Source organism: Rattus rattus, chromosome 3 (genome assembly GCF_011064425.1).
Source record: "Rattus rattus isolate New Zealand chromosome 3, Rrattus_CSIRO_v1, whole genome shotgun sequence".
Taxonomy (NCBI): Eukaryota; Metazoa; Chordata; class Mammalia; order Rodentia; family Muridae; genus Rattus; species Rattus rattus.
This window is the reverse complement of record NC_046156.1, coordinates 87,781,938-87,809,539: the sequence shown is the minus strand read 5'-3', so window position 1 is coordinate 87,809,539 and position 27,602 is coordinate 87,781,938. Positions and strand designations below refer to the sequence as shown.

The following is a 27,602-nucleotide window of genomic DNA, read 5'->3' as shown; positions in this document are numbered from 1 at the left end:
CACAGGAGTCAGCAAGTGGTCCCAAAGTGACTGCCATCTTTGGCTAGGTCAACTGGAAGAACGGAGACTCTTTTCCCAAGATGGAGACTACACGAGGAGGTTTGAGGAAAACCAGAAGTCAATTTTAGATGCCTTTAAGATGTCCAAGTAGAAGTGAGTGTCACGGATGCGGTTTTGTAGATGTGAGGACGCATAGCTAGCATTACTGATGAACAATAAAGAGGAAATTTTTTTGTAATTCAACATTTATATACTCTCAATTTCCCCCATATTCGATGATGCTGTACTCATGAAGACATTTTGTGTACTCCTTCCATTTAAATTATTATAAACGTTTTCTCATTGTCATATAGGTAAAACAACTATGTTTAAAATTTGCTGCTTTTGTTTTGTTTTGTTGAAAAGGTTCTCTCTGTCTAGACTTGACTGGCCCAGAATTCTATGTAGACCAGGCTGTCTTAGAACTTACAAGACATCCACCTAGCTCTGACTCCAAAGTGTTCATATTAGAGGAGTGTGCCGCCATGCCCAGAACATTTTTTTATACAGCGATGGTTTTTATTTTTTATTTTTTTCTTTAAAGACAAAGGGACCAGACTACCTGCCTCAGTAGTAGAGCCACCTCCCTATGACAACCCTCTGCATAAACTGCACTTTCTCCTCCTGACCAGCAGAGGACGCACGCTATATAGAACTCAGACAGAGGTGCCTCTCCTTTGCTTTCCTCTGGCCGACCTCCTGACCTTCCTCCCGGAAGTGCTCCTGTGGCTGGAGTTGCCGGCGTGACTTTGAGCGCTTCCCGCTCTGCTGCCGGCGCTGAGCACAGCAGAGCACAGCGGAGCAGGAACCCTGGAAGTGGCCGTTCCAGACTTGTCATGCGGCTGCTGCGGATCGCTGCAGCCCTGGGGCGTGGGCCGCTCCCTCGGGTCCCTGCCATCCTGGGTTGGCAGTGGAAGCAGGTAACTGGTGCCAGCGAGCCTTCCAGAGCCGAGCAGGTGGCGACACCCCTTCTTTACCCTGGGTCTTGAGCGGCGTCTTCCCGAGCCCCGTAACCTCCTGGTTATCCGCATGCCAGCTCGGCCTTGGGACTCACAACTCTGCGCTGGGGTCCCCCGCCTCCTGATGGGTATGATCTACCTTAAGGAGGAGTGCCCCGAGTGAAGGTCAGATGAAAGTTAGCGGCTCCGGGACTCAAGCCCCGGATTTCTGACTCGTTATCCAGTGCTCCTCTTACTACTGGGTATGGTTGGATGCTCTCTGAACGAATGGGTTCTATTCAACTTCCTGGTGCTCGTCACAGGTCATGTGTCCCAGTAAGGTGTATAGATTAAACTTTGTAAGTCTTTGGAGTGATATACTCAGAGCAGGGAAGCCATTGGTAGATATGGCCCCCTACCTGTGATGGGGCCCTGGTTTGTTTTGCTACCAAATATCCCTGTGGTTTAACCATTCAAGCACTTGCCAACTGTCTGCTTTGACATGTTGTCACTTTCCCTCTTCTGAGAAGTGTTTGCCAAGTGTTTGGGTGTGCAGTTTTGTTTTGATTCAGTAAATACATTCCCTCTCCCCATTGTAAAGCTCACAGGAACAACTACCACCCCAAAAGGCACTTCATTGTTTTCGTGCAGTTGAAATTGGAAACCTTTTCGGGGAGGGTGTGTTTGTGTGTGTGTGTGTGTGTGTGTGTGTGTGTGTGTGTGTGTGTGTGTGTATGTGTGTGTGTAGGCTCTTAGTTGGGTAGACCTGTGTGTCCTTACATACCCTTGCTAGCTGTAAAATAGGATAGGGAAAACCAAAAACCTAAGGTACAATTCAATCGAAAACTTGTATTTCTTGTTAAAGTGGTCATCGAGAGGTATCGTTCTGATGTTATGACAGTGTGTGTTTAAAAGTTAGCAGCAAGGCTGAACCATAGGGGAGTTGTCAAATATGACAGCCTGAGTATCAGTCTTGGGACCCACACAGCAGAATGAGAACAGGGTCCTTTGACCACCCTGTGACCGCACTTCCTGAGGAAGAGTTGAATCCCCAAAACTCTCGTCTTTGCTCAGAACCATCTCTAACTCCAGCTCTAGGGGACCCAAAGGTCTTTTCTGATCTGTTCAAGCACCAGGCACGCATATGGTGCAGAGATAAACATGCAAGCAAAACACATGTACACACAATTTTAAAAGTTTTAAGTTTAAAACTAACATTTAGCCACAGTGTGTATTCAGAATTAAATCCAGGGCTCCTTATGTAAGACAGAGGTTGAGAACCCGTGAGCTGTGGTTGAGGAAAAAAAAACCCTCACAGTTCACATTTAATTGTGATCGCTTATAATAGGTGTATCGAACTGAGCTTTTTAAACCTGTTTCTCAGGCTAATTGGAAGACCTACCGATGGTATTCGTCAGGACCAATTCCCAATGAGAAAATCCGGAACATTGGAATCTCGGCTCACATTGATTCTGGGAAGACGACGTTAACAGAACGGGTGCTGTACTACACTGGCAGGATTGCCACGATGCACGAGGTATGCGCTTAGTGGTTGATTCTAGAACCATTCCAGAGCGATTCGGAACTTGATTTCAATTGTTCTGTAGTTACAGTTTCATGGGCTTCACAAAACCTTGTTTTAGGATGAAAACAGCGGTCCCCAGGGCAGTGGTTCTACCTTCCTAATGCTGCGACCATTGGCTATAGTTCCTCATGTGGCAGTGACCCCCCACCCCAGCCATAGAATTATATTTGTTGCTACTTCATAACTGAGTCATAATATACAGACCTGTGTTTTCCAATGCTCTCAGACAACCCTTGTGAAAGGGTCGTTCCACCTCAGAGGGGTCGCAGCCCACAGGTTGAGAACCGCTGTCACAGAGGCTCCTTAGCTAAAGTCGGATGAACGAAGAGGAGAGGTCAAGTGGGTTTGGGGTTTGAGATGTTGCCATGAATGATCTCTCTAGAAGTGATCACTGTGAGTATCCTGAGTAGATGTTGATACGGCATCCCGGACCTTACACAGCTGTTACAATACTCAAGCATTTTATGAAGGATCCATGTTCATAATGTCACATGGAAAGTGAGTCTCAAAAGGTGCTGTTGATGTTTAAAAAAAAAATCACAGCTCTCATCTTAAAGGAAATAAGAGTTTTTATCTGGAGCCATTTTGAGTGACCATGGCTCAGAAACACAGATGTAGGTTGTCCCAAATTTCATATTCTAACGTGCGAGCATTTTCAGGATCTTTTAATTTTATAGAACAAAGAAAGTAGGAAATCAAGACAAGTTTGACATGCATTGTTGGGTACACCAGAGAGGGAAACACAGTGAGATGGGGAACTGGTCTACAGGCCCAAGGTGACATTCTTAGCTTTAGGGTTGGCAGAAGCTAGTGTCCTGCTAGGTTAATAGCTTCTAAGAGGTTTTGGTTTATTCTCACGAGGTGTTTGTCAGATGCAGAGTAGGCATGGCCCAGCACAAGGTAAGTAACCCCTGAACCTGCACCATTCCAGTTTCTCCACAGGAGGAAATTCTGATGGGTCCAGCAGTCTCTGCAGATGGACTCCTTCCAGGAGTTCTGCGTTCACAGCCAGGCACGGCGTCTTTTCAGGAACTTTCATTCACAGCACCGATTATAAGCTCTACCAAAAACCCAACAGGGAAGCACTGTGTGAAATATTGGCGCTCGAAGATACCGCCAAGCCCTGGGTACCTGAACCCTAGCCCAGACTGTTCTTCAGGTGAAAAGCACCCGCTAAAGCAGATCCTTTAAAAGCTAACCACCGTCCTTCTCTGCCTCACAGGCAGAGCAGAACAGAGCAGAGAGGTCTGCTGCCTGAATATCAGTAGTTCGTAGACTCTGCAAAGCCAGCAGCCAGCAGTTCAGGGGAAACAGATGGTGGCCCAAATGCTCGTCAGCTGCCAACAAGGAAAAGCAGTCTTGGTAGCTGAGACAGGAAACGCGTTGTCAGATAACAGTCTTGTAAAATGACACGGTTACAGGATTAGGCTTAGCTCCCAGATGTGTACGTTAGCTTTGTTTTCTGGTTCCATTTCAGTCAAGATTTCTTTCTTGGGATGAAAGTCAGGAAAATGTGAATTTTGTGCTCGTGTTTAGGTGAAAGGTAAAGATGGAGTCGGTGCTGTCATGGACTCCATGGAGCTAGAGAGACAGCGAGGGATCACTATTCAGTCAGCAGCTACCTACACCATGTGGAGAGATGTCAATATCAACATCATAGACACTCCAGGTAAGCCGCCCCTTACTTTGTATGTTCTTGGGGAAAAAAACTCTATGTAATTCTTTTCTCTAGTATGACCCAGTTCATCTCTGAGGATCAAATTTTAAAAGTGCAACACTGAATTCCTACCAGATTTGGGACTTAAAGCACTTCATCTGTCTGTTGCTTCTTTGAAAAATAACACGAGAAAGTAAGAAGGGCTCTCCCTTTCCCATGGTCTAGCTCTTCCCTAAGTCCTTTGGGAGTCATCCTGTTGAGCCTCGAACCCGATACTGGGTGGGTAAGATTGATGGCCTGAGGAACGCACATCCCAGTGTAAAGATGTGTGCAGTGAGCAGGGGTGAAGGACTTCCCACAGTGTCCTGGTTTGCTAGGTTTTGCCAACCTGACATGTTCTCATCATAAATTGTCTGCAGGTGAGTTTGTGGGGCATTTTATTGATTGCTAATTGATAGAGGGCCAAGCCCACTGGGTGCACACCCTCCCCCCCCCCCCCCGCCGCACCCCTCTCTATGCCTGCATGCAGGTGGTCCTGAGAGAAATGAAACGTGGCGCTGAGCGAGCCAGCGAGCAGCCCCCGTGGTCTCTGCTCCAGTTCCTTCACTGGTTTCCCTCACGGTGGACTGTAACCTTTGAACCAAATGAAGCCTTTCCTTCCCAGATGGCTTTTGGTCACGATGTTTTATCAAAGAAATAGGAAACTAAATGCAGAACTTGGTACAGGTTGTGAATTCTGCTGTGACAGAGCTGACTGTGTTGGTTTTGGAGAGGGTTGTGGACAGACTTTGGAATTTTGAACTGAGAAAGTCGTTGAGTGCTTAGAACTCAATAGGCTATTGTGGGCTTAGACAGTAGACATGCCGGACAGGCGAGGCCTGGCTCCTGAAGTTTCAGAGAGAAGCAAAGGCTGTACCAGAGCCCCCGTGATAGTTTGAGCTAAGAATAGACAGTGTCTCGTCAGCTAGGCTAGAGTCAGCAGTGGTAGTAAGCACCATTAAAGAAAACACTGGCTTTGCTGGTGCCGTCGATGCTTGGCAGCTGGAGGTGAGAAGTTAGCTGTAACTAAGAAACCAGCATCACTGAAATGAGTCTTCTGGGATTATTCCCCAGGGCCAGCACAGAGATGCTGTGCTGTTCAGGGGAGGCCAGGATTTCATGTCCTGCTGGCAGCTGAACACAGTAATGTGTAAGTCACCTAGGTGGCACTGGGTCTAAAGGCTCGAAGGGGTCTTGGAGATCTGCCGAGGCTTGGCACCGTGAGAGGAGGCCATTGGTGTGAGTGCAGCCTCAGTTGCAGTAGAAGGCCCAGGATTGACAGGTTCATGGAGAGCAGTTGAGCCTTGGCATCGCGTAATAAGATTAGCTTTGAAGTGATCCAAGGAGAGGCTGCGGGTGAAGGCGCAGCCCAGGTTCAGTGTAGACCCCAGCATTTTGGAGGTGACAGTACAGTGGGATGGCCACCAAGGATAGCTGGCAGCTGTGGAGTGGAGCGGGCCTGAACCTCGGAGAGAAGATGTATGTGCGGTGGGTGGGAGAGCCAGAGAGCTGGAGCCACTCAGGCCGCTTGGAACTTCTCCATTGTTGAAATTCGGATTTGCTTTGCTTTGTGACTCCCTGATTCTCTCCTCCTGGAGTAAGAAAGTATTTAACTTGTTATTTGATTTTTCAGCAACCAATAGTTATGAGATATTTAAGGGAGACTTCGGACTTTAAAAGAGACACTGGGTTTTTAAAGACTACGACTGTCAACGCTGTGTTTTATATTGGGATATTAGTATTAACATGAGGTCTTGCGGATAAACAGGAAAGAAGAGATTATTGTTTAAGATTGTTGTATTGGTATGTGGGGTGGACAGGGGATCAAGTGTCTTGGTTAGTTTTTTGTCACCTTGACACAAGCTAGAGGCAAGTAGGAACAGAAACCTCAACTTGTAAACATACCCACACCATACTGCCATGTGAGCATACCCACACCATACTGCCTTATGAGCATGCCTACACCATATTACCTGTTGGAAAGTCTGTGGGGGCATAGGACGCTGGGTTGTTACCCCCACCCCCAGACAAGTGGTCGTCCATCACATAAGAGAGTGTGCTAAGGTAGTCATTAGGAGCCAGTCAGTGAGCGGACCCTGGCTTCTGAGGATGGACTGTAATGGGTTTGCCAGATACACCCTTTGTGCCCCATGTTGTTTTCGTCGGAGTTCTATCACAGCAGTGGGCAGCCTAACCTGACCTAATACAAACTGACTGTATATTAAAGAGTCTTTGTCTCCTTTAGGCCACGTGGACTTCACAATAGAAGTGGAAAGGGCCCTGCGAGTCCTGGACGGTGCGGTCCTTGTCCTCTGTGCAGTCGGTGGAGTGCAGTGCCAGACCATGACTGTCAGTCGCCAGATGAAGCGCTACAACGTTCCCTTTTTAACCTTCATTAACAAACTGGACCGAATGGGCTCCAACCCAGCCAGGGCCCTTCAGCAAATGAGGTACTGAGCCTCCACATTCAGGACGATTAATCCCATTATTATGTTGTATTCTAAAGTGTCTTTCTTGATTCAAAAACTGTTTCTGTGAGTCTTAGTAAATGGGGTGCAGTCTCAGTGGTTCAGTTTACCCTGTGATTCATTAGCTTCCTTCTCTGTGGAATGGAGAAAATGTGTCTCGTATTTCTAATAGAGTTCATTCCAGAAAAACACTACACTGTGCTGCTGTAGGGAAGCTGTAGGTGCTGGACATTCTTGCGTCCTCTTTAGACTGCAGGAAGGTGGTGTTCTGAACAGATGTAGCAAATGTCGCATCGTGGCCCTAGCAGATTTTACCCACCAGAGCTGAGGGGCACAGGCTGAAGCCCTCGTGGTGGTGAGTGGCTGAGAGTGGCACATCTGATAACAGCATCTGGCGGAGGACGTATTTGAAAAGCGATGTTTATCTTCTTTGGGTGTTTAAAATATCTTTTGGTAAAAGTACACTGTGTTTGCTTCTTATTGGTGGCTCTCTCTAGATGAACTCTTTCTACGAGTTCTTGTTCTGATTTCGAGGAACCTCTCTTTGTGACTTGATTACTTCGGCTCTTTGTATCTTTTCTCATTTAGGAGCTCTCGTGAAGTAGATTTTGGGACGTTTGGATCCATCCTTTGTGTATCGTCTTCTGTCATGCTGCATCTTCCTCTCATGAGAGAGCTCCTTTTATGCATTGTCTCTGTGTGTGTGTGTGTGTGTGTGTGTGTGTGTGTGAGAGAGAGAGAGAGAGAGAGAGAGAGAGAGAGAGAGAGAGAGAGAGAGCCTCCTTATCACTCACAGGTGGGAATCAAAGGATGGCTTTGTGGTTTGGATCTTCCTTGTTTACATGGGTTCCAGTAATTGAAATTTTTAAACTTTTTATCAAGATTTCATATCACTAGCAATTGAGCAATTATATTGGCTCAAACAGAATTCATGAAGCTTTTAAAAGCTCATGAATTTGATAGTCTTCTGTGTCTTTTTTTGTTATTTTGTCTTTTAAAAATATTCAGCAGTTGTATAGCTAATTCCATAAATTTTTCATTTACTGTAATATCATTTTTCATAGAGGTACTTTTCAAATCTCTGAGTTTGGTCTAGGGATATAGCTCAGTGGTAGAGCACTTGCCTAGTATATGCCTGGCCTTGGTTTAATCCCTAGCACTACAGAATCTTAATTTAAATTTCATTTTCTTTCCTCAGGTAACTATCCTTAGATTAATACATTTAAAAAAACAAAACGAATTTTTTTAGACTTGTCTCCAAGGCTCACTGCCTCAGTCTGCCATCTAGGCCTAGCCCTGGAAGCTTCTATCCTCCATACAGTCCAGTCCAGGCCTGGAATGTCTCATCCTCCGAGACTTACTGCAGAATAAGCTCACCCTTCTATTCTTTCTGAGCTCTGGCTGGTTCACTCAGCTGTTCTGCCTCAAACTCCCCTCCAAGCTGACTGATTCAGCTGCCTTCACTCTTGGCTTCTGACTGAATGGCTGTGCTTGACTTCATGCTAACTTTAGCAGTCTGTTCTGGTCTGGCTTTGCTCATTCTCTGGCTTATTCTGTCTTCATCTGTGTCTGGCTTGTTCTCTCTTCAGCCTGTCTCCACAACTGTCCTAGTAAAACTGCTTCCTCTTCTCTGCACTGCTCTTTAAGTAGCTTTCCTTTCCTCTCTTCTTGTGAGAGTTGGACATATCCTATTCTATCAAATCTTTCTCTGATTTGTCACTTTGTCTGCCACTCACTTAGACATCACTTTAAAACATGGCTGCTTCCTGTTACAAACTAACTTTACCTTCATTGTTTGGGATTAAAGTGTGTACTAAGGGTGTGTCTGTATTCCAGCCAGAGGGAATAAAAACGTGTGCTAAGGTTTAAACCATACCACAACTAGAAACAGGTTTTTTTTTTTTTTCAGCAAATAACAGCACCTCAGGATTCATTGTGTATTAAATATCCTGGAAACACTTCTATTTATGTGTATGTGGGTCTCTGTAAGTGTATACCATACCTGTATGTATGGATATACAGGAAGGGAAGAAGGCATTGGGTCTCCTGGAGCTGGAGTTACAGGCATTTGTGAACTCCCTAACAGGTCCCCTAGAAGAGCAGCAAGTGCTCTTAACCACCAAGCTAGCCTTCCAGCTCCAGATATTAGTATTTTGTAAGCTCTTGGCTTTCTTCAAATTCTAGTAATTCTTAGCTCACTGTCCATAGTTACACAGGGAGTTCTAGTATGTGCTAAATGGTGCCAACTAGAGCATATGTCTTCTCAAGGTAACTGCCGTCTGTTCAGTGAGGCCGGGTGTAGGCTGATGTGAGTTCTTCTTTGAGAACTCTCACTGAATGGTGGTCTCTCTGTCTCTTGGTTTAAGAATAAGAACTAGGCTGTGCTGCCCCATTGTCTTTTAATGTATTGGTCATCTGCAGTTCGTTTTTCTGTCTTTCCCTTCTGCTTCTGGGTGAGCATGTTCAGGGAGTGTGGTGTGAAAGATGACTCTGTGTTCTGTGTTCAGACGGACTGGCCTTTTTAGCTCCTGGAGTTTGGGTGTCTGTTTCATTTGCTGTATATGGTCTCTTCTGCTAGACCTCTCAGCCCCAATGTCTGCCATTGTTCTTTTGTTTCCTTGTTGCCTTCTGTCATTTCAGAATAATTTTGAGAGAAGAAGCAAATAAATGTTTTTTGTTTTTCAGATCCAAACTAAATCACAATGCTGCATTTGTGCAAATACCCATTGGTTTAGAGGGGGATTTTAAGGGAATTATAGACCTCATTGAAGAACGAGCCATTTACTTTGATGGAGACTTTGGGTAAGTCCTAAAGTACTAAATCTTATATTTTGAAAAACATCAAAGAAAAGGAAGACATAAGTTAAACATAGACTAATTATATTTTTGAAATGTACCTGAATGCTATTCTTTCAGGTAACTTTAATGACTGAACTGTAATGTAAATGTCTGATATGCTAGAAATCTGATTTGTGACCTGCAAAGGGGTCAAAACCTACAGGTTGAGAACCACTGCTCAAGGGGCTGGCCAGGAAATAAAACATACCAACTATAATAGTAGAATTGATAGTTAACAATGTCAGTCTGAATGTACTGTAAGCCACTCACATTAAAATGGGAAGCCAGTCCTGGTGGCACAAGCTTACCCTGCTAGCACTTAGGGGTTGAGTCAAGAGTAAGCTTAAACCAGCACTAGCTACACGGCAGGACTCTGTCTCAAAGCTTACCTCACCCACTTCAAGATAGGTGACCTGCTTCAGAGTGGACAAAAGGCTGTCATGTCTTTTCAGATAGACTTTTCTAAAGCTTAGTCAGGCTTCAGATAGGTCAGCTTGTAAATTAGCTGATGTTTACTTAGTTTGTTTAAACTAGCTTTCTCATCTAAAAATGCGGGGAGTGGAGACTTAAGTGAAAGTGTTGGTGGATCTCCAGTTTCATGCTGCTGTAATTCAGGCACTGAATGCATGGTGTTTTCTTGATATGTAAAAAACAGACTGTGATGCCTAGTATAACATCAAGAGCACCGCTGTTTCCCTCCTAGTGGACAGTGTTGAGGTTAGGCACTTCTGTCCACTGATAGTCCACTCTTGAGCAAATGACTTGGTCTGTGGAAGTGGTTTTGCTACTGTCCTGTCTGCATGATAACCATGCGTGTTGTCTCATTTGCTGTTTGAGTGCAGATACCTGAGAGCTCACCAGACCATCAGTGAATCACCTTAGTACTTAGCCATACCTTTGATGTTTGTATGTTTAACTGAACATTCCTAGAGTTACAGAAGTAAAGCATTCTTTGTCTTAGTCAGATTGTTCGATATGATGAGATTCCGGCTGATCTGAGGGCCGCAGCAGCTGACCACCGGCAGGAGCTAATTGAATGTGTGGCTAATTCAGATGAGCAGCTTGGTGAGCTGTTTCTGGAAGAAAAAATCCCCTCAGTGTCTGATTTAAAGGCAAGTGCTCTCAAAAACAGGTCTTCTTAAAAATGTTTTTTTTTTTTAATGTATTTGGTGTTTTGCCTGCATGCACTGCCTTTGGGGGCCAGAAGAAGGCATTGTGTTCCCTAGACCTGGAGTTGCAGATGATTGTGATCGGCCATGTGGGTGCATGCATTGAACCACTTTCCTCTGGAAGAGCAACCAGTGCTCTTAACTGATCAGCTCTCTCCAGTTCCTCGAAATGAATATTAGTATAGTTTAAAAATGGGTTAATTTTGGAGTGGAGAACATAGATTCTTTGTTAATGGGCTTTATTAATGAAATCTGAGTAAAAATATTTAAAATAATTCACGGCTACAAAAAGTGAAGATTCTTGCAGGAGACTTTTGAATAAACATTTCCCCTAAATAAGATATTCAAGTTTCAGTAATAATCACTAGAAAAATGCAAATCAGAGTCACATCGAGATCTCATTCATGCCATTAAGATGAATGTTATCTAAGACTAACCCAACCAACCAACTAGCCAAAGAAACAAAACCCAGAGCTTGTATTGATGAAGAACTGGGGAAGTGGGAACCCTTGGGCCTTCCTGGTCCACGGAAATGTAACAAACACTGTGGGGACAGTCTGGCAGTAAGCCTGTCCCTGGAGACACACCCCGAGGAAGAACGGTCCCTGATAGTTTACTTGTACCCCAGCAAGTCTAGAAACACTTTAATGAGTGTCTATTTGAATGAATGAATGAATGAATGAATGAATGAATGAATGAATGTATTAACATTATGCAGTCTGTACATATAAAGATTTTTTTGTCCCTAAAAAATAAAGCAAAATTCTGAGGAATGTAACGCTGTAAATGAACTATGAAGGCATTCTGGTGAAAATGCTAAGCCTCTAAGATAGTCATTTTATGATTTTGTTTATGTGATATACCAAGATTTGTCAAATTCATAGAAAATAGAATGAGCTGAGCAGCAGACCTATAATCCCAGTACCTGGAAGACTGAGATGGACAGTTCCCACTAGTTCAGGGTCATCCTGGGCTACATAGTGGGTAGCCTAGTCTATGGAGTGAATATTTTTTCTCACAAAGACAAAAATAAGTAAAGTGGTGATTACATGAATTGTTAGCCTTCACTTCAGGGAATGACTGTTTTAATTGGAGGAAATGAAAGTTTTAAATACGAATAAAGAGAGCTGTGTAGCATTAGGAATGTACAGAATGTTATTGAGGTATATGCTTCAAAATGGTAAAAATGGTAATTTTATGTATTTTTATAAAGACATTAAACTTTTTAAGTCACTTGTTATGTGTAGCAGAGGTCAGATAGGTAATTATCGTACATAAGATGTTACATGTAAGTGTAAATTCAATCGCACTCAGACACAAGAAAGAACCCTGCTGGCGGCTGAGGGTCCTTGTTGCTTCTTCACTGGAGCCCTGTCTTGTAATGTGCGTTCTTTGACATCCTGAAAGGAGCTAGCGCCTTAGCCTTGGTGAGTTGGGCCAACCCTAAATAAAGACAAGTACATATTAGAAACCATGGTAGATAGGGGTGTGTCTGTTATTAAAATGTGTCACTTTAAGATTGCTCCCAAAGGTTTAGTAAGTCGCTGGAATGCACAGAACATAGCACATAAGACAGTCTGAGGGCAGCATTGTGTCTCCAGAGGAGCCTCACAGGCCCAGTTCCTTCAGCAGAAGCTATGCATCACTGTGGAGCCTAGGCTATTTGTGGTGTGGATGCTGAGTTTGAGGTCAGCCTGGGCTACATAGGGAGACCATGTCTCAAAAAATCCAAACCAAACTGAACAAAGCAAAACCAAGCAAAACTCAGTGTACAAGATTGTTAGGGTCTATTTAGAATGTGGCACAGAAGTGTCTAACATATACTACATGGTATGGAGCGTCAGCAGAGCAAACTGTTGTTGCCAGTTCAGAAGATGAAGGTCTTCCTGGATACCCAGGACTCTGTACAGGCCTCGTGGAGAGCACAGGCCTTGGTCTCTGCAGGTTGGGTGGGCGTGTGTTAGCGCCTGTGCTGCGGTTGGATGCTTATTGACATGTGGAAAATAGCAACTTAAGTGTGAAAATGTATGTTACGAAAAGGAACGTTTTAGAAAATGGAGACTTTGTTGGACTGTTTTAAGGATGGTTTTAATTTATCCTGCCTTCCGCCCTTCTATGGTTCTGTGTTTTATACATGTAGACTAAGTTTGGTAATGGTACAGTGCTTCCCTATCTGTATATTAGGGAGCAGTGGGAAGCCATTATGGTGAAATGGCTTGTGATCGCCTCATTTCTTTTCCCACCGCCATTTCTGAGTCCTCAAACTAGCACAAGTGTTCTGAGGTAATTCTAGGCAGCCGCGTGATCAGTCAGTGTTTGCTGGTGCTCAGTTCTCCGAGTCTTCCCTTTCAGTCCAGCACCCAGCCTGTGAAGCGGTGCCTCCCACGGGCAGTGTGACTGGTACTTTCCACCTTAATAAACGTTATCCACCAAAGACATTTCCAGAGGTTCACAACACCCCCACCCCACCCCGCCCCTGGGATTCTGAGCTGTGCATTAAAACTAATCTTCACAAAAGCTTACAGTAAAACTGCTCCTATCCCATAAAACCATTTCTCTGCCCATTCTAAACCATGTTAATTTCTGATAAATTTTCCCAGAGGTTTGGTTTTGGTTTTTGTTTTGTTTTTGAGACAAGGTCTTACTATGCAACCGTAACTGGCTGGCCTTGTACTCCTAGAGATTCAACTGCCTCTGCCTCCAAGTGCTGGGGTTGATGGTATGTGCTTCCACACCCAGCCTGTGTGTGTGTGTGTGTGTGTGTGTGTGTGTGTGTGCGTGTTCTCCCCCTTATAAAATTATTTGCATACAGTTTACAATATTCAATGTGTCTATTATATATGTATGTACCTCTTCTGATACCAAATAAAAAAATGATTTTCGGAGTGTCAAGTAATTGTCCCATAAATCAACTATTGGCCCTCTTATAAGAGAAACAGTTTTTCCTGTTTGTCAATATGCCAACTGAGTTATTGAAATGTTTTTGTCCCTTCCCTGGCACCAGCACTCCGGAGCATCAGTTCAGTTTGTTCGTTTGTTCATAATTGCCCTGGAGCATAAATTGATAGCATGAATCACTTTCTCTTATTCTGTAGTCAGCGATCCGGAGAGCTACTCTGAGTAGATCCTTTACTCCTGTGTTCTTGGGAAGTGCTCTGAAGAACAAAGGAGTTCAGCCTCTCCTGGATGCTGTTTTAGAATTCCTCCCCAATCCATCTGAAGTCCAGAATTACGCTCTACTCAATCAGAAGTAAGTGTTACCACCTGAGTCTTGGTTTATGAAAAGGTCCTGTAATACTAACACACTATGAAAACGTTTAAGGATTATTCTTTCATTTATTTATGATTTTCTTTCCTCATTCACAAAAATCACCTTTTAGTTGGATATCAGTTTGGGTGTACAGGAAAATACTTACTGTACAGGTAGGTTCCCATATCATTTGTGACATAGAAGTATGATTTATTTTATTATCTCTCAAGGTTTAAAGTATTAATTTTTTAAATTTGGTATTATTCATTTTAAGTTATAGGATCTTTTTAATTTAAAAAAAATGCAATCAGGCCAGTGAGATAGCATATCAGATAAAGGTGTCAGCTTCCAAGCTTTCGTGCCCTCAGTTTGACTCCTAGGACCCATATGGCAGTAGGAGAGGACCAACTCACAAACGTCCTCAGACTCTTCATACATGTCCCGACACACGCGTCCCCACACGTGTCCCCGCACATGCGTCCCCACACATGCGTAAAACAAAATAACACAAGATAGCGTAAAGCAGCAGTAAGGAAACAGACCTTTTAAAGGCTCTCGCGGATCATTTCTCTGCATTATCAGGGTTCAGTGTTCTAATCTGCTGTGGTGCTGTCTGTATAGTTACCAAGCCCTTGGGACTCTTACTGCGCTCTCAGTGAGCCTCATTTGTGTGTAAACCAGCAATTGTCAGCAAACGTACCCTCTTTCCCTGTAAGAACAAATTGACGTGGAAGAAGCGTTAAGGGCTGGCTAGATGGCCCAGTGGGGAAGCGTGCTGGCTGAGGAAGCGTGAGGACACAAGTAGGAGCCTCGGTCCTTCTGTGTGCTTGTGATACTAGTGCTCTGGGGGTGTGGGAGGGCCTGTGTGGAGACAGGAGGATGTCTGCTGGGATGTGCTGGCTGCCAGCCTAGCTGCAGGTTCAGTGAGAGGCCCTGACTGAGAGGAGTAGGGCAGAGAGTGACTGCAACACACCCCTGGTCTCCATTCACACATGCACACATACATGCGTGCATACACATGTGCTCACCACCACACAGACACTACACTACACACAGAAAGATTCAGTGTTATATTTTATAGTTTTATATATTTTTTTATTTTAAGTGACTCAAAAGAGAAGAACAAAATCCTAATGAACCCCAAAAGAGACGACTCGCACCCATTTGTAGGCCTGGCTTTTAAATTGGAGGTAAGATGCTGTCTAACTTGTTTACTGCTGTCTGTAGATGTGTGTTTCTTTATAAGCTGGACTGTTAGCCCTGTTAGACGATGACCGTGTGCCCATGTGAGAGAGAAGAATTGTTCCTTGGTTTTGGATGCAATAACTCTTTGCAGTTTTAAAATGTAAGGTTTTCAGAAATCATACTCTACATAATTTGACCTGGGTATTTTAATTTAATATAGATATAGACATAATCCATGTTTCTGTAAACTGCATGAACATTTACTTTCTCGTTCTGTGTTCTGGGACAGGTTTTGTAGCCCAGGCTGGCCCAAATTGGTAATTCTCTTGCTACAGCCTCTGAGAGCTGGGATTACAAGTATGTCCTACCGTGGCCAGCTTACTTTAAACATCTTAAATAGCTTTTGGGGCGGCGGTGGTGGTGATAAAACACTTATAATCCAAGCACTTGGGAGGTAGAGACAGGCAGATCTCTGAATTTGAGGCCAGCCTGGTTTACATAGAGTTCCAGGACAGCCAGGGCTACAGAGAGAGACCCTGTCTCAGAAAAATAAAACAAAAAAGCAAAAAACCAAAAACAAACAGTATTAAGTAAATTGACTTCACATTATCTAATATTGAATAATATTTATTATTATAAATAATAATGGGTCTACTTTTAGGAGAGAAGTTGTCCTGAGTCACTTAGGAAGGAACTCAAACTAGCTCTATTTTTAAAACCCGCAATCAGATAGTTGGAAATGTACAGTTTGTGTACGTGGATGGGGTGTAGCTTTACAATGTAGTATTATTTAGACTTCAACAGTTAAGATGCTTACTTATTTTAATGATGTATTTGTTTTGGCCCATGGATGCCAAAGAGGGTTTTGATCCTCTGGACCTGGAGTTACAAACTGTTGTTAGTCACCATATGGTGCTGGGAGCTAAACTTGTTTCTCTGCAAGAGCAACAGATGTTCTTAACTGCTGAGCCATCGCACCAGCCAAAACACCTCCCCTACTTTCTTTTCTTTCTTTCTTTTGACATGGGAAGTTGTAATTTAAAAAAAACAAAAAAAACAAAAAAAACCCACATTTATTCAAGTATTCGTGGCTATTGCTTATATCCCCTTCGTGATTGAATGGCATCCAGCGAACACATTAGATTCCGTTATTGTGTCCTCTTCGGCTTCTGTCACAGCTAGTTTTATGGCACTTGACATAAGCGAGCATCATTTCGGTAAAGGGGACTTCACTGAGAAATCGCTCCTACCAGACTAGCCTGCTATGCTTGTTCCTGGATGATGGTGTGGCCGGCACCATCCGGGGCTGGTGGTTCTGGGTTCTAGAAGAAAACAGGCTGAGCAAACCAGACGGAGCAGGCCAGTACCGGCACCCTCCATGGCCACTGTGTCAGCTCCTGCCTCCAGGTTCCTGCCCTGCTTGAGTTCCTGTTCTGACTTCCCCAGTGCTGCACGTGCTGGAACTTGAAGCTGGAGCCTCCTCCTCGGTCACGCTGACATGGCGTTTATTACTGCAATGGAGACCCGACCACAGCTCCTGTGACTGCTTCTTAGGTTTTATTTTTTCCCTTGCTTCTCATTGAGACCCTTGCTTGACCTCTTTGAGAAGTACTAGTAGTAGAAGTGCCCTTCGTTTTCTCTCCCCTTCTTACTGCACTCCTGAAAGAGAAGTCATTATGGTTGCCTATTAAGTGCCTTCTCAGGAAGGAAACAAGCATCTACCACCCAGATAGGGCACCAGTGACAGAGTGATGCACCCCCTGAGTCCATTGAGTTTGGTGCACCAGTGAGTTTGCTGGGGCAGCCTACAGGAGCATGGTGGGCACCCATGCACCCAGCACCCAGCACCCAGCACCCCAGCCCTTCATGGTTGAGGTCTCCTGAGAGCTCTGTGTCTATGGAGATCTCTACCCAGTTGGCAGGCCGCTGCACCCAGCATCTGTTCTTCCCTAGAACCTTTCTGCTTCTCCCCACAATGAGGGCTCTTGAATCTTAACTTTCTGAGCTCCCTGAGCCCTGGAAGGTTTCCTAGTTTCCTGAGTGTCATGAACCAGGCTCTTCTCTCCAGGTGGGGATGGGGAGGAAATGGCTCCGTTTGGAGGAAGTCGCTGCTGTCTGTGTGTTTATAGAGCAGCTGTATTTAAGCTTTATTTTTCATTGATGTTTGTGTGTGAGGGTGTAGGCACATGGGTACAGGAGCCCACAGAAGCCAGAAGAGGGCACCAGATCCCAGCATTACAGGCAGTGTGAGCTGCCCACTGTGGGTGTTGGGACTTAAACTTGGGTCCTGGAGAAGCAACACATGCTGTTTACCACGGAACCACTTCTCTGTCTGCATTTCTTTTTTATTTTTTATTTTTTCATCTTTATTAACTTGGGTATTTCTTATTTACATTTCGATTGTTATTCCCTTTCCTGGTTTCTGGGCCAATATCCCCCTAACCCCTACCCCTCCCCTTCTCTATGGTTGTTCCCCTCCCTATCCTTCCCCCATTACCGCCCTCCCCCCGCATTTTTTTAATAAATATAAATAATAAAAATTTTATAAATTTTTTTTATAAATGTAAATAATAACTTTCATTCTTTTATTATTAAATTCAAGGTTTTACTTAATTTATACAAACTTGACAACAAGCTGGATGTTTAAAAAAACTAGCAACTTAAACTTTGTAGTAAAATATCTCAGTCTTCATTTTTCTTTCCACGTGTAACTTGGGACTCTGTATATTTTTGTTGACATGTCCTTTTCCTTTCCTGGCTTTGTCTTTGCATTGTTAATACACCTGGAATGTGTTTGCATGTGTATTGTGAGCCTGACTCTTTTCTTTTCCTGATAGTTCCTTTTTATATATTTAAACATAGACTTCTAAAGAACACTTTTATTTGATAATTTTATTCGTGCCTGCGATGTATTTTAAGTATATATAACCCAGATCCCCCTCCTGTTCCCCTGGACCCTTTCAGTACTTTCCTCTTGTACGCTAATATCCTTTTTAAAAACCAATTATTTATTTTTTTCCTATGCTTATGTGTATTCTGTCTGTATGTACATTTGCACACCAGAAGAGGGCACCAGATCCCATAGGACTGCAGTTATAGAGGCTATGATCTGGTATGTGGGTGCTGGAATTAAACTCAGGACCTACCTCAGGAAGAGCAGTGTTCCTAACTGCTGAGCCATCCCTCTAGCCTCCTTTTCTTGTTTTGTTTATTTTTTGTTTTGTTTTGCTTTTAACTAGCCCACAGAGTAGTTAGTGCTTAACCACATGTGCGTAGGTGTGGGTGTGGGCAGCTACCGTTGCTATGCCCATGTTTCTACAAATGCTCCACATTAAATGCCGAGAATGTGGAAGCCGAAGCGAGGGTCCACCGGAGAGAGACCGAGATGTTTGTCTTTCTGACTCGAAGTTAGTGGAGAACCGTGATGTGTATCTGCTACCTCCATAGAAGCCCAGTTGTCCAGTTACCTTCTGAAAATAATTCTCTTCTTCTATTTTACTGTATCATCCATTAGCAAGTATATTTTATACCCTTGATATTCAAATTATATTCTTATAAATTGTTAAATATAATGTGTCTGGTTCTCTACCATTCTCATTACACTGTTATTGCTCCTGCTTCCCCGTTGGCCCCTTTTTCTCCCCCAGTATAGTCCGTATACTTTCAAGTTCAATGTGTGCTTTTTTTGCTTAATATAGTCTCTAGTTCCATTTACTTTTCTGAAAATGGCATGGGCTTTGCTCTTTATGGCTAAAGTGGTCAACTTTTACATATGAGCATTTAATGTTTTATATCATTTTTTTCTCATTTTTTGAGAAATATCTCTTTTTACACATTCTTCTGAGTGAACCTTAAGATCACTTAATTAAAATTTCTGTTGGGAACTTTCCGTGAGATGTGAGCTAAGGCTTTTAGCACCAAACCTGACAGCCTGAGTTTGATCCCAGAACCCACGTGGTGGGAGGGGAGAGCTGTAACGCTGTTCTCTAACATCCACTCATGCATTGTGGTACCTAACCTGCCCCTGCCCTACCCCCAAAATGTACGTTGATACCTGTACTTGTAAGAAATCCATCTCAAGAGCTTCCCTTGGGATTTCATTGTTGTCCTAACTATGTGAGTTAACATGATAATAAATGGTGGCTCTTCAGTATGTATCTAATAATCCACCATGGAACATTTGGTCTCTTCATACAACCCTTGTGTACTTTCCAAATAATTGTTAGAGGTGGCCTTAGACAGGTAAGACAGATAAGAGTGAATTGTCTTCATAATTGCACCATGTTTTTCATACCATATTGTATTAAACTGAATTTTTGAAAAAAGATAACTTAATGTAAATAATAAAAAATGTAATAATATTAGAAGTACAATAGTATATTGGATTCTGGTATCAAAAATGTGGATTGGCAACAGTCATCCCCCGACCCTATTGATATTCCAGTGGCTGTAGTTTGACAGTAAACTGAAATGTATGAAGATAATTTCTAAAACTGAAAGAATGTTTGAAGGTAGCTGAAAAGCTCTCCTTTCGATTTGTTTCTTTTGTCCTTCTAAAAACCCAATCTTGACTTGCAGGCAGGCCGTTTCGGACAGTTAACTTACGTCCGCAATTATCAAGGCGAACTGAAGAAGGGAAGCACCATCTACAACACGAGGACAGGAAAGAAAGTGCGCGTGCAGCGGCTGGTGCGCATGCATGCCGACATGATGGAGGCAAGTATTTCACAGATGACGATGTGGCAGGCTTCTCCCGGGCAGGGGAGCAGCCGTGCCTTCCCGCTGTCTGTGCTTCACTGCAACATCCCTGTGAACATGCAGTTTCCTGGCTCCCTTTGCACTCAGCTGTGCTGCAACTGGTCCAGCACCTTGTGGAGGTTAAACAAGTTGTTAAGAGCTTGGTTTATGCCATTAGAAGGTAGCTATGCTTCCTCAAAGGCCAAGGTTCAGGAAGAGACTTGGCACAAGATATAGTATTTTCCTCAAGAGCTATAAAAATGCTGGCCGTGAAGGGACATGAATTCAGGAAGCGAAGGCAGACTCAGACGTGCCTGGAATACATAGGGGCACCCTGTCTGGGAGAGAGAGAGGTTGAATTTTAGAAGCATTTAGAACTGTAGTTCTTAAAGATAAATGAGTAATGAATTCACAGTTTTTTACATGATTTGATGGATTTGTTTTCTGAGAAACTTGTGTTTAGCATTAGAGCTTTTATTCCTGTACAATACGAGGTTTCGTACTTTTCTCAAGAGGCACAGAGATGCTGGCAGAGAAGGTTCGTGTGTTCAGGATGTGAATCAGACTCACAGGGCCAGCCCGGAATACATAATACAAACTCTCAGCCATGCAGCTTGCAGATCCACCTGAGCATCTGGAACTTGTTGAGGTAGTCTGGGTCTTTGACATGAATATGCCGTAGCCTTTTGAAGTCCTTATAGATAGGCCCTGGTAAGAATGCCAAGGGCATGAAGCCACGCCTCTATCTGGCCTACCTCTGTGTACCCAGGGAGACCTATTAGTTGAAGTGAATAATAGGGAGTTTTTGGAAGACGTACCTTTGTCTCTTGGAAGATGAATAGGTAGTCTGACAACTTGCCAGCTTTGCAAAGTAAGCAGCCCAGAGCAGGCTAGAGAGTTACTAGATACACAGATATTTCATGCCAGACTCAAGCAAATATGTGTCACCAGAGAGACACTCACACCGCCGCAGTCATGAATGAAGCCTGAGTGGGGAGGACAATAACTCGGAAGTCTGGAGGCTGCAGTGCTTTGTTCTGGCTTTCCTGTGTTTTCGTATTGCTTGCCTCTGTGAGGAATTAAAAATACTTTATTACAATGGCCCATTCACCTTTGTTTATGGAACTTCCTTTGCAGTTTTCCTTGTATGCCTGCCCTGTAAGCTCTCACTGTCCCGAGGCAGTTCAGTGTAACCCTTGCTTTTAAAACAGACCATTGAAGAAGCCGTAGCCCTGGAATTTCCCACTAGTGTAAAATTTATCAGTTGAGATAGGCAGTGCCATAAAGACCTGTTGAAGACGGAAATGTCTTGGCATGACTGTTGGTGTTGGACTTGCTCTTTGTCTGTAGGATTCCTTAGAATGTCTGCATTGCTTATGTGCAGTGTATTTACAGTGCAGTTGCTTCACACTGCACCTTGGGTATTTTTATGTTCAGGTATAAATTGCACTGTGCCTCTCTTTAGGATGTTGAAGAAGTATATGCCGGAGACATCTGTGCGTTGTTTGGCATTGACTGTGCAAGTGGAGACACATTCACAAACAAAGACAACAGTGACCTTTCTATGGTAAGCCATGGACTGCAAAGCCATTCATCACTTGATTTTCAGAGGTCGATTTGTATTTACTGTATTGTTGCACACTGCAGCCAAGCAGCATTGAGTGCCCGACAAGTTCGTCAAGCCCTTGCTGGTTAGAGCTCTTTGAACATCAGCCGCAGAAGTCCTTCGTGTGGGCTTATTGCCTGGCTTGGCTTACCAAACCATTCCACAGTCCTCCAAAGTTTTAATGCCGAGGGACTCTCTACTAGATAACACTTGGAAAGTGTGGCTCCAGCCCTCCCCCCTGAGATGTGCTGCCCCCTGTGGGTGTCCCTGTAAATATTGTCACTGTCTTGCTGCTATCCTAGTGGAGTGCTGCTTACTAACTTGAGAGATCTCTTCCAATATAAGGCCAGACTATAATATTTAGAAAGACTTGGGGGATAACAATGTGTCTACCTTAGAAGGTATTTTAGTCACTGTTCTCTTGCTGTGGAGAAACACCATGAAAAGGTAACTCTTATAAAAGAAAGCATTTAATTTGGGAGTTACTTCTGGCTTTAGAGGGTTAGTTCATGATCACCATGGTGAGGGAATCAGATAGACATGGTGTTGAAACAGTAGCTGAGAGCTTTACATCAAGATCTATAGGCTGTGGGGGTGGTGCTTTTGAAACCTCAAAGCCTACTTCTAGTGCTTACCTCATTCAACACAGCCATGCCTTCTAATCCCTTCCAAACAGTTCCAGTAACTGCAAACCAAACAGTCAAACTTGTGAGCCTATGAGGACCATTCTCATTCAAACCACCACAGAACACAGGGCGCGAAGACAGTCAGATGCAGTACACTGTAGACAGCTGGCTCTTTGGAATTCAGAGGTTTCTGAAGGGCCATGAGAGAAAAGCATGTTCAAGCAGTTCCTGCCTTTTTCCACACCACTCATTTACCTTACTTCTTCCATAGCAGAACAAGGTCTTCTACCTTATGCACGATGGGGAAGTTCAGTGAAGAGTAGGAGTACACAGGAGTCACTCACAGTGGTTCACTTATATCAGAACCACTCTATTTAATAGTTTCCTCTAGCATGTGATGACTTCATAATTTTATAGCCTTTTTTATCTCTGGGTTTTAGAAGTTATTATAAGACTGCACAAAACCCATAAGTCTACACTTTTGAGACCTCAATAGGACACTTTATATTAGACCTTATGTGAGTGCTTGCCCCGGGCTGGAGAGTGAGCTCAGCAGTTAAGAGCTCTTGCCACTCTTGAAGAGGATCCACGAGTTCCCAGCAGCTGTATATGATGGCCCAGCTACCTCACTCCAGTTTCAGGGGATCGCCACCCTACTGTGCTCACAGGCTGCTGAACACACTGGGTGCACAGAAAAGCACTTGCAGGCAAAACATTCATACCCATGTTTACTTAACACTTGCCATTGCGTTATGGAGTGGTTGGCTGTTGTGGGAATTGCTCACTTAGACAGTGAAGGCAGTCGGTCTTGGCTAGTCTCACTTCTGCCCAGTACTACTGCCTGGTCCTGGGCCAGGTGACATTTTGTTCTTTTTAGTAACTTTGTGACTTGTAACATGAGGATACTTTCCGCTTCTTAGAACTGTCATTGATCAAATAAGATGTGCGTATAAAGACTCTGGTGCCCTTCTGTTTATTGTAAATAAAACACATGGCACTGGAGAGATGGCTCAGTAGATAAGAGCACTGGCTGCTTTTCCAGAGGTCCTGAGTTCAAATCCCAGCACCCACATGGTGGCTCACAACCATCTGTAATGGGATCCAATGCCCTCTTTCTGGTGTATCAATATACCTACAGTGTACTTATATAAATAAATAAAATAAATAAATCTTTAAATAAAACGCAATAACTTATTAGAAGATTGCAACAGGAAATGTAGAACAAGCAACAAGGATATGCCCACAAAAAGAAAAGAATTCCATATGCCCACATTTAATTAACTTCACTATGGTGATTATGTTAAACAGTTAAGTAGATAAATTAGATAAAGAGTTTTATTTAGGGAGGTAAGAGTTCATGTAAGTACGCACCCGTGTTTATTAATGTTACGTTCATATTTTATTTAATACAAAGCAGATTAAGAGCCACGTGGTCCAGCCTCAGATGTTGGCTGTCTTGTTGATGTACTGCATTAATCTGTCACTGACTCATGATACTGCCTTTGAAATGTTTTGCTTTTTTTAAAAAAATATTTTCTAGGAATCGATTCATGTTCCTGATCCTGTCATTTCAGTAGCAATGAAGCCTTCTAACAAGGTAGGAGTTTAAGCTTCAACAGACTTCTCTAAACTGAGCTCTCTCTCTTCGTTCTCTGTATTGTATATGGTATCGTGTGGAAAGCTGCCTTTGGCTGGCTTCGGCTCCTTCTGTTGGTATTGAGATTGCTCTTTTAATTTAGTAGTAAATTCGAATCAGTCTTCAGGATTGTTCAAGAAATAGTTAGCATTTAGTAGTAGGGAGTACTTTATAACTTTATCGTAGCACTGGCTTCTAAATGGTAAGTCTGCCTTCTTGGAGCAGACTTTTTTAAATTATTAAAAAAAAGGGGAGGGGGCGGGGTTTGTCTGAAGTCATAGTAAAACTTCCCTGTGAGTACCTTATAGAGTTGATTAATTAAAAGCTTGTGGATTATAATGCATTCCTAGATTTGTGGTTGTTACAAAGTGTCTGATTATAAATCACAAGTCAACTAGAAGACTGTTTTTAACTTCATAATTAGGTGTGATATCATTTGCCATTGGACAGAGCCAAAATTGCTGGAGTGCCTTGCATTCCTATTGCTCTCTGTTTGGATTAGTTCAATCTTGAGCCATAATTATTTGGTTCCTAAGTTGCCTTGTTGAAGTTAAGTCATTAGTGTATTGAGTGCACATTTTAAAACGTATTGCCACCTGCAGACCATCATTTACAGAGCGTATCTGGATAAACTGTGCTGTAACACACATTATTAGCAGCTACCGCTTTGTTTTGATGAACCTTGGGATTTTTTCAGATCGTTTTCCAATATAGAAAGGAAAGTCAAGGAAGCAAAAAACAAGAAAGCAGCCCGTCTTTTCAGTCTTGTGGGGATGCCGTCCATTGTACCCCGAAAGACACCTCTGTTTGTTTCACGCTCTTTGCTAAGGCTTGCTAGCAAGGTTAGACTCGAACCCTGTCTTCATACCTTTAACTCCTACAGAGTTTATGAGAGATGTGTAATAGTTAATAACTTGAGATAACAGAAAGAAATCAAGGTGAACCAGGAAGGTTTGGGGATATCCTTGCCTTCTTATACATGCGAACATTAAAACATGTCTTCTCCTAAGTATGTTCATTTCAATCAGCTGATGAAGCCTCGTCACCAGAAGGACTTGAGCTTTGGTAGTGGGGGGGTTGATGCTCCTGAGTGCAGGTTGTGCAGAGAAAAGCCAAGAGTGCCCTGAGCCTCGGGACTGACTGTCCTCGTGTGTTAGCTATGTGGCCTTGAGCTCCCGCCCTAACTTCAGTCTATATATTTACACTACTGTTAAATCTGAGATAACGTGCACACTAGGCATTACAGCTCCAAGCATGTGGTTAATGGGGCTGCTAATATTAATCATACAGGATGTGCTCATTTTCTGTTGCTACCATAAGAAATTACCAAAAACATAGTACCTTAAAACAACACAAAAGTGTTCCTTTTTAGTTCTGTAGGCCAGGGACTGATGACTCACTACAGTCTAATCACGCAGGGCTGTATTTGTGTGAGCGTGGATGTGTCCATCGCTTTTAGTGTGAGTGCACGTGTGTTCATGGCGGTCTGAGGGCAGCCTCATCTGTTCACCAGCGCCTTCCACTGAGTTTGAGATAGGGTCTCCTTTGTCCTCACCGCTGTGTGCCAGGTTTGCTTACCTGCTCCCCGCAGCGGCCCGTGTGTCCCTGCCACTCATCAGGTTATAGGAGCTCTGAGATTAGACGTGTGCTGCTGTAGCCAGTGCTACTGTAGCCAGTGCTACATGGGGTCGGGAATTCCCACTCAACTCCTCAGACTGGTGATGCAAACGCTTTACCAACTGAGCCATCTCCCCAGCTCAGGTTGGATTCTTTTCTGGAAGTTCTAGGGAAAGTATGAATGTTCTCTTAACCACTGAGACATCTCTCCAGTTCTCCCTCCCCTCCCCCACGTTTAATGTGGGCAACAATGGGGTAGGTCTTCCTCCTTCTCTCCTGCCTTTCCTTCCTCACTGCCACCCACCACGAGACGTGGACCTATATCATCCTGCTGCTTGCTGTGTGAGATTACATCAGCGATCAAAGGTAGATCAGACGACAACCAAGGAGATTGATTCCAAACAGAAGCGTCTTGATGTCATTTTTCCTTTGCTGTTGGTCTTAACAGTGTGGTTTATCCTCTTGAGTTTGCAGAAGGCTCTTGGTGAGCATGCAGACTGTATTATTTGGAGGACTTCTGAAAATTCCAGGCTCTTCCTTCCACAAAGGCAGTTTCCACATCCACAAATGGATAGTTTGGTTATTGTGGTAGGAGGGGACAGGGTTAAGTCCTAGACCCTTGTTTTCTTTCTTCATCTGGAGAGAAAATCCTGTTCAGCTGCCTGGGCCCTGGTCTCTTGGCTGTGGTGGCCAAGCTTGCATTTTTTCAAGGAGGGTGTAAGTAGAACTAGATATGGGTCCTCTTCATTTCTTACTTGCCAGTGTACATGGGTGGATTCAGTAACAGCTCAAATGCAGCTGTTTTTCATGCTTAATCAATCTTATTCTACTTTTCTTCCTCTTTAAAGAATGATCTGGAAAAATTTTCCAAAGGTATTGCCAGGTTTACACGGGAAGACCCCACATTTAAAGTCCACTTTGACACGGAGAGCAAGGAGACGATTGTGTCTGGAATGGGAGAATTGCACCTGGAGATCTATGCTCAGGTATGGGTCACAAAGGAGCTCCTGCAGCTGCATTTGTTAGTGCGGGTGCTTCGTTAAAAGTCAGTCATGGGCCCTGGCAAGGTGACTTACATCTGTAAAACCACTCTGGGAGAGGAGGCAGGAGGATTAATAGGAATACAAGGTCATCCTCAGGTGCGTAGCTAGTGGAAAGAAAAGGCAGAAAGCCCTAATTCTCAGTGACTGTGCACTGATAGGGCCTCTGCAGGCTCGACTCTGCTTCACGTCCCGGCATGGCATACTGCCCTGCCTCCCCGTTGTCCTACAGATCAGTTTTGTTTTGTTTTGTTATCTAGGTGCTTATTTGTTAAACATTGTAGAGTCTAGGAACCAAAACTCTGGGGTTTGTAACAAGACCCCCATTCGTTCCCAGTCCATAGTTGGATCAAGTAAAGCGAGCCTTAAGGAGGTAGCATGTTTTTTACCTACCTTCCAGGACATTGCATCATGAGGACTGGACAGATGGTTCAGTGGCTAAATTCACCTTCCGCTCCTCCAGGGACTTAAATTCCTTTGCTAGTGTTCAGGTTGAACAGTTCACAACTCCTGTAACTCCAGTGGATCAGTCCCTCTGCCCACATACATACACAGACACAGTTGAGCACTTAAAAATTAAGGGCAGTGTAGGTGGCCATTAGTCCGGGAACTCAGGAGGAAGAGGCTGGTATGTATACTGAGTTCCAAACAGTTACACAGAGAAGCCCTATCAGAAAATAATGTATTAATTAAATTTAAAACATGGAAGCCAGTTCAATATAGATTTAAAAAGAAAAAGTCTCCCAAGAGCAAATGTAAATGTGACCAACTGTATACAAAAGATACAAGATTGTTATGTATTACAAGTCCAGACAACAGATCTTATGTTATTTTAATGACTGTGTACAAATATGAAACTTTGTAAATGCTAGCAGATAGAGCAATTGGTACTAAGTATAAATTAATGAGTCAAAATTAGAATTCACTTATATAAGATATGTAAAGGTAGTTTGTGTTATCAGAATATCACATCTGATTTTTGCTACTTATTAGAATAATTTAAAATTTACCGTTCAGTTATTCCTTATATTTCATTGAATGTTACTATGGTATTTTTTTTCTTTCATTTTAGAGAATGGAGAGAGAATATGGCTGTCCTTGTATCACAGGAAAGCCCAAAGTGGCGTTTAGAGAGACCATTACTGCCCCTGTGCCGTAAGTATACACTGCAA

The 27,602-nt window shown here is 43.4% G+C and overlaps 1 protein-coding gene across 1 annotated transcript in view; it reads left to right on the top strand.

Moving 5' to 3' along the window:
* Window positions 1-744: 744 nt before the first annotated feature.
* Window positions 745-27,602, top strand: part of Gfm1 (G elongation factor mitochondrial 1) — a 45,778-nt gene continuing 18,920 nt past the window's right edge. Inside the window, exons 1-13 of the mRNA XM_032898277.1 lie at window positions 745-959; window positions 2,362-2,514; window positions 4,099-4,231; window positions 6,504-6,708; window positions 9,412-9,528; window positions 10,526-10,676; window positions 13,829-13,983; window positions 15,089-15,173; window positions 19,747-19,884; window positions 21,371-21,472; window positions 23,678-23,734; window positions 26,239-26,376; window positions 27,503-27,585. Coding sequence (XP_032754168.1) covers window positions 876-959; window positions 2,362-2,514; window positions 4,099-4,231; window positions 6,504-6,708; window positions 9,412-9,528; window positions 10,526-10,676; window positions 13,829-13,983; window positions 15,089-15,173; window positions 19,747-19,884; window positions 21,371-21,472; window positions 23,678-23,734; window positions 26,239-26,376; window positions 27,503-27,585 — 1,601 coding nt within the window. The 5' untranslated portion in view covers window positions 745-875. The remainder of the gene's footprint in view (window positions 960-2,361; window positions 2,515-4,098; window positions 4,232-6,503; window positions 6,709-9,411; window positions 9,529-10,525; window positions 10,677-13,828; window positions 13,984-15,088; window positions 15,174-19,746; window positions 19,885-21,370; window positions 21,473-23,677; window positions 23,735-26,238; window positions 26,377-27,502; window positions 27,586-27,602) is intronic.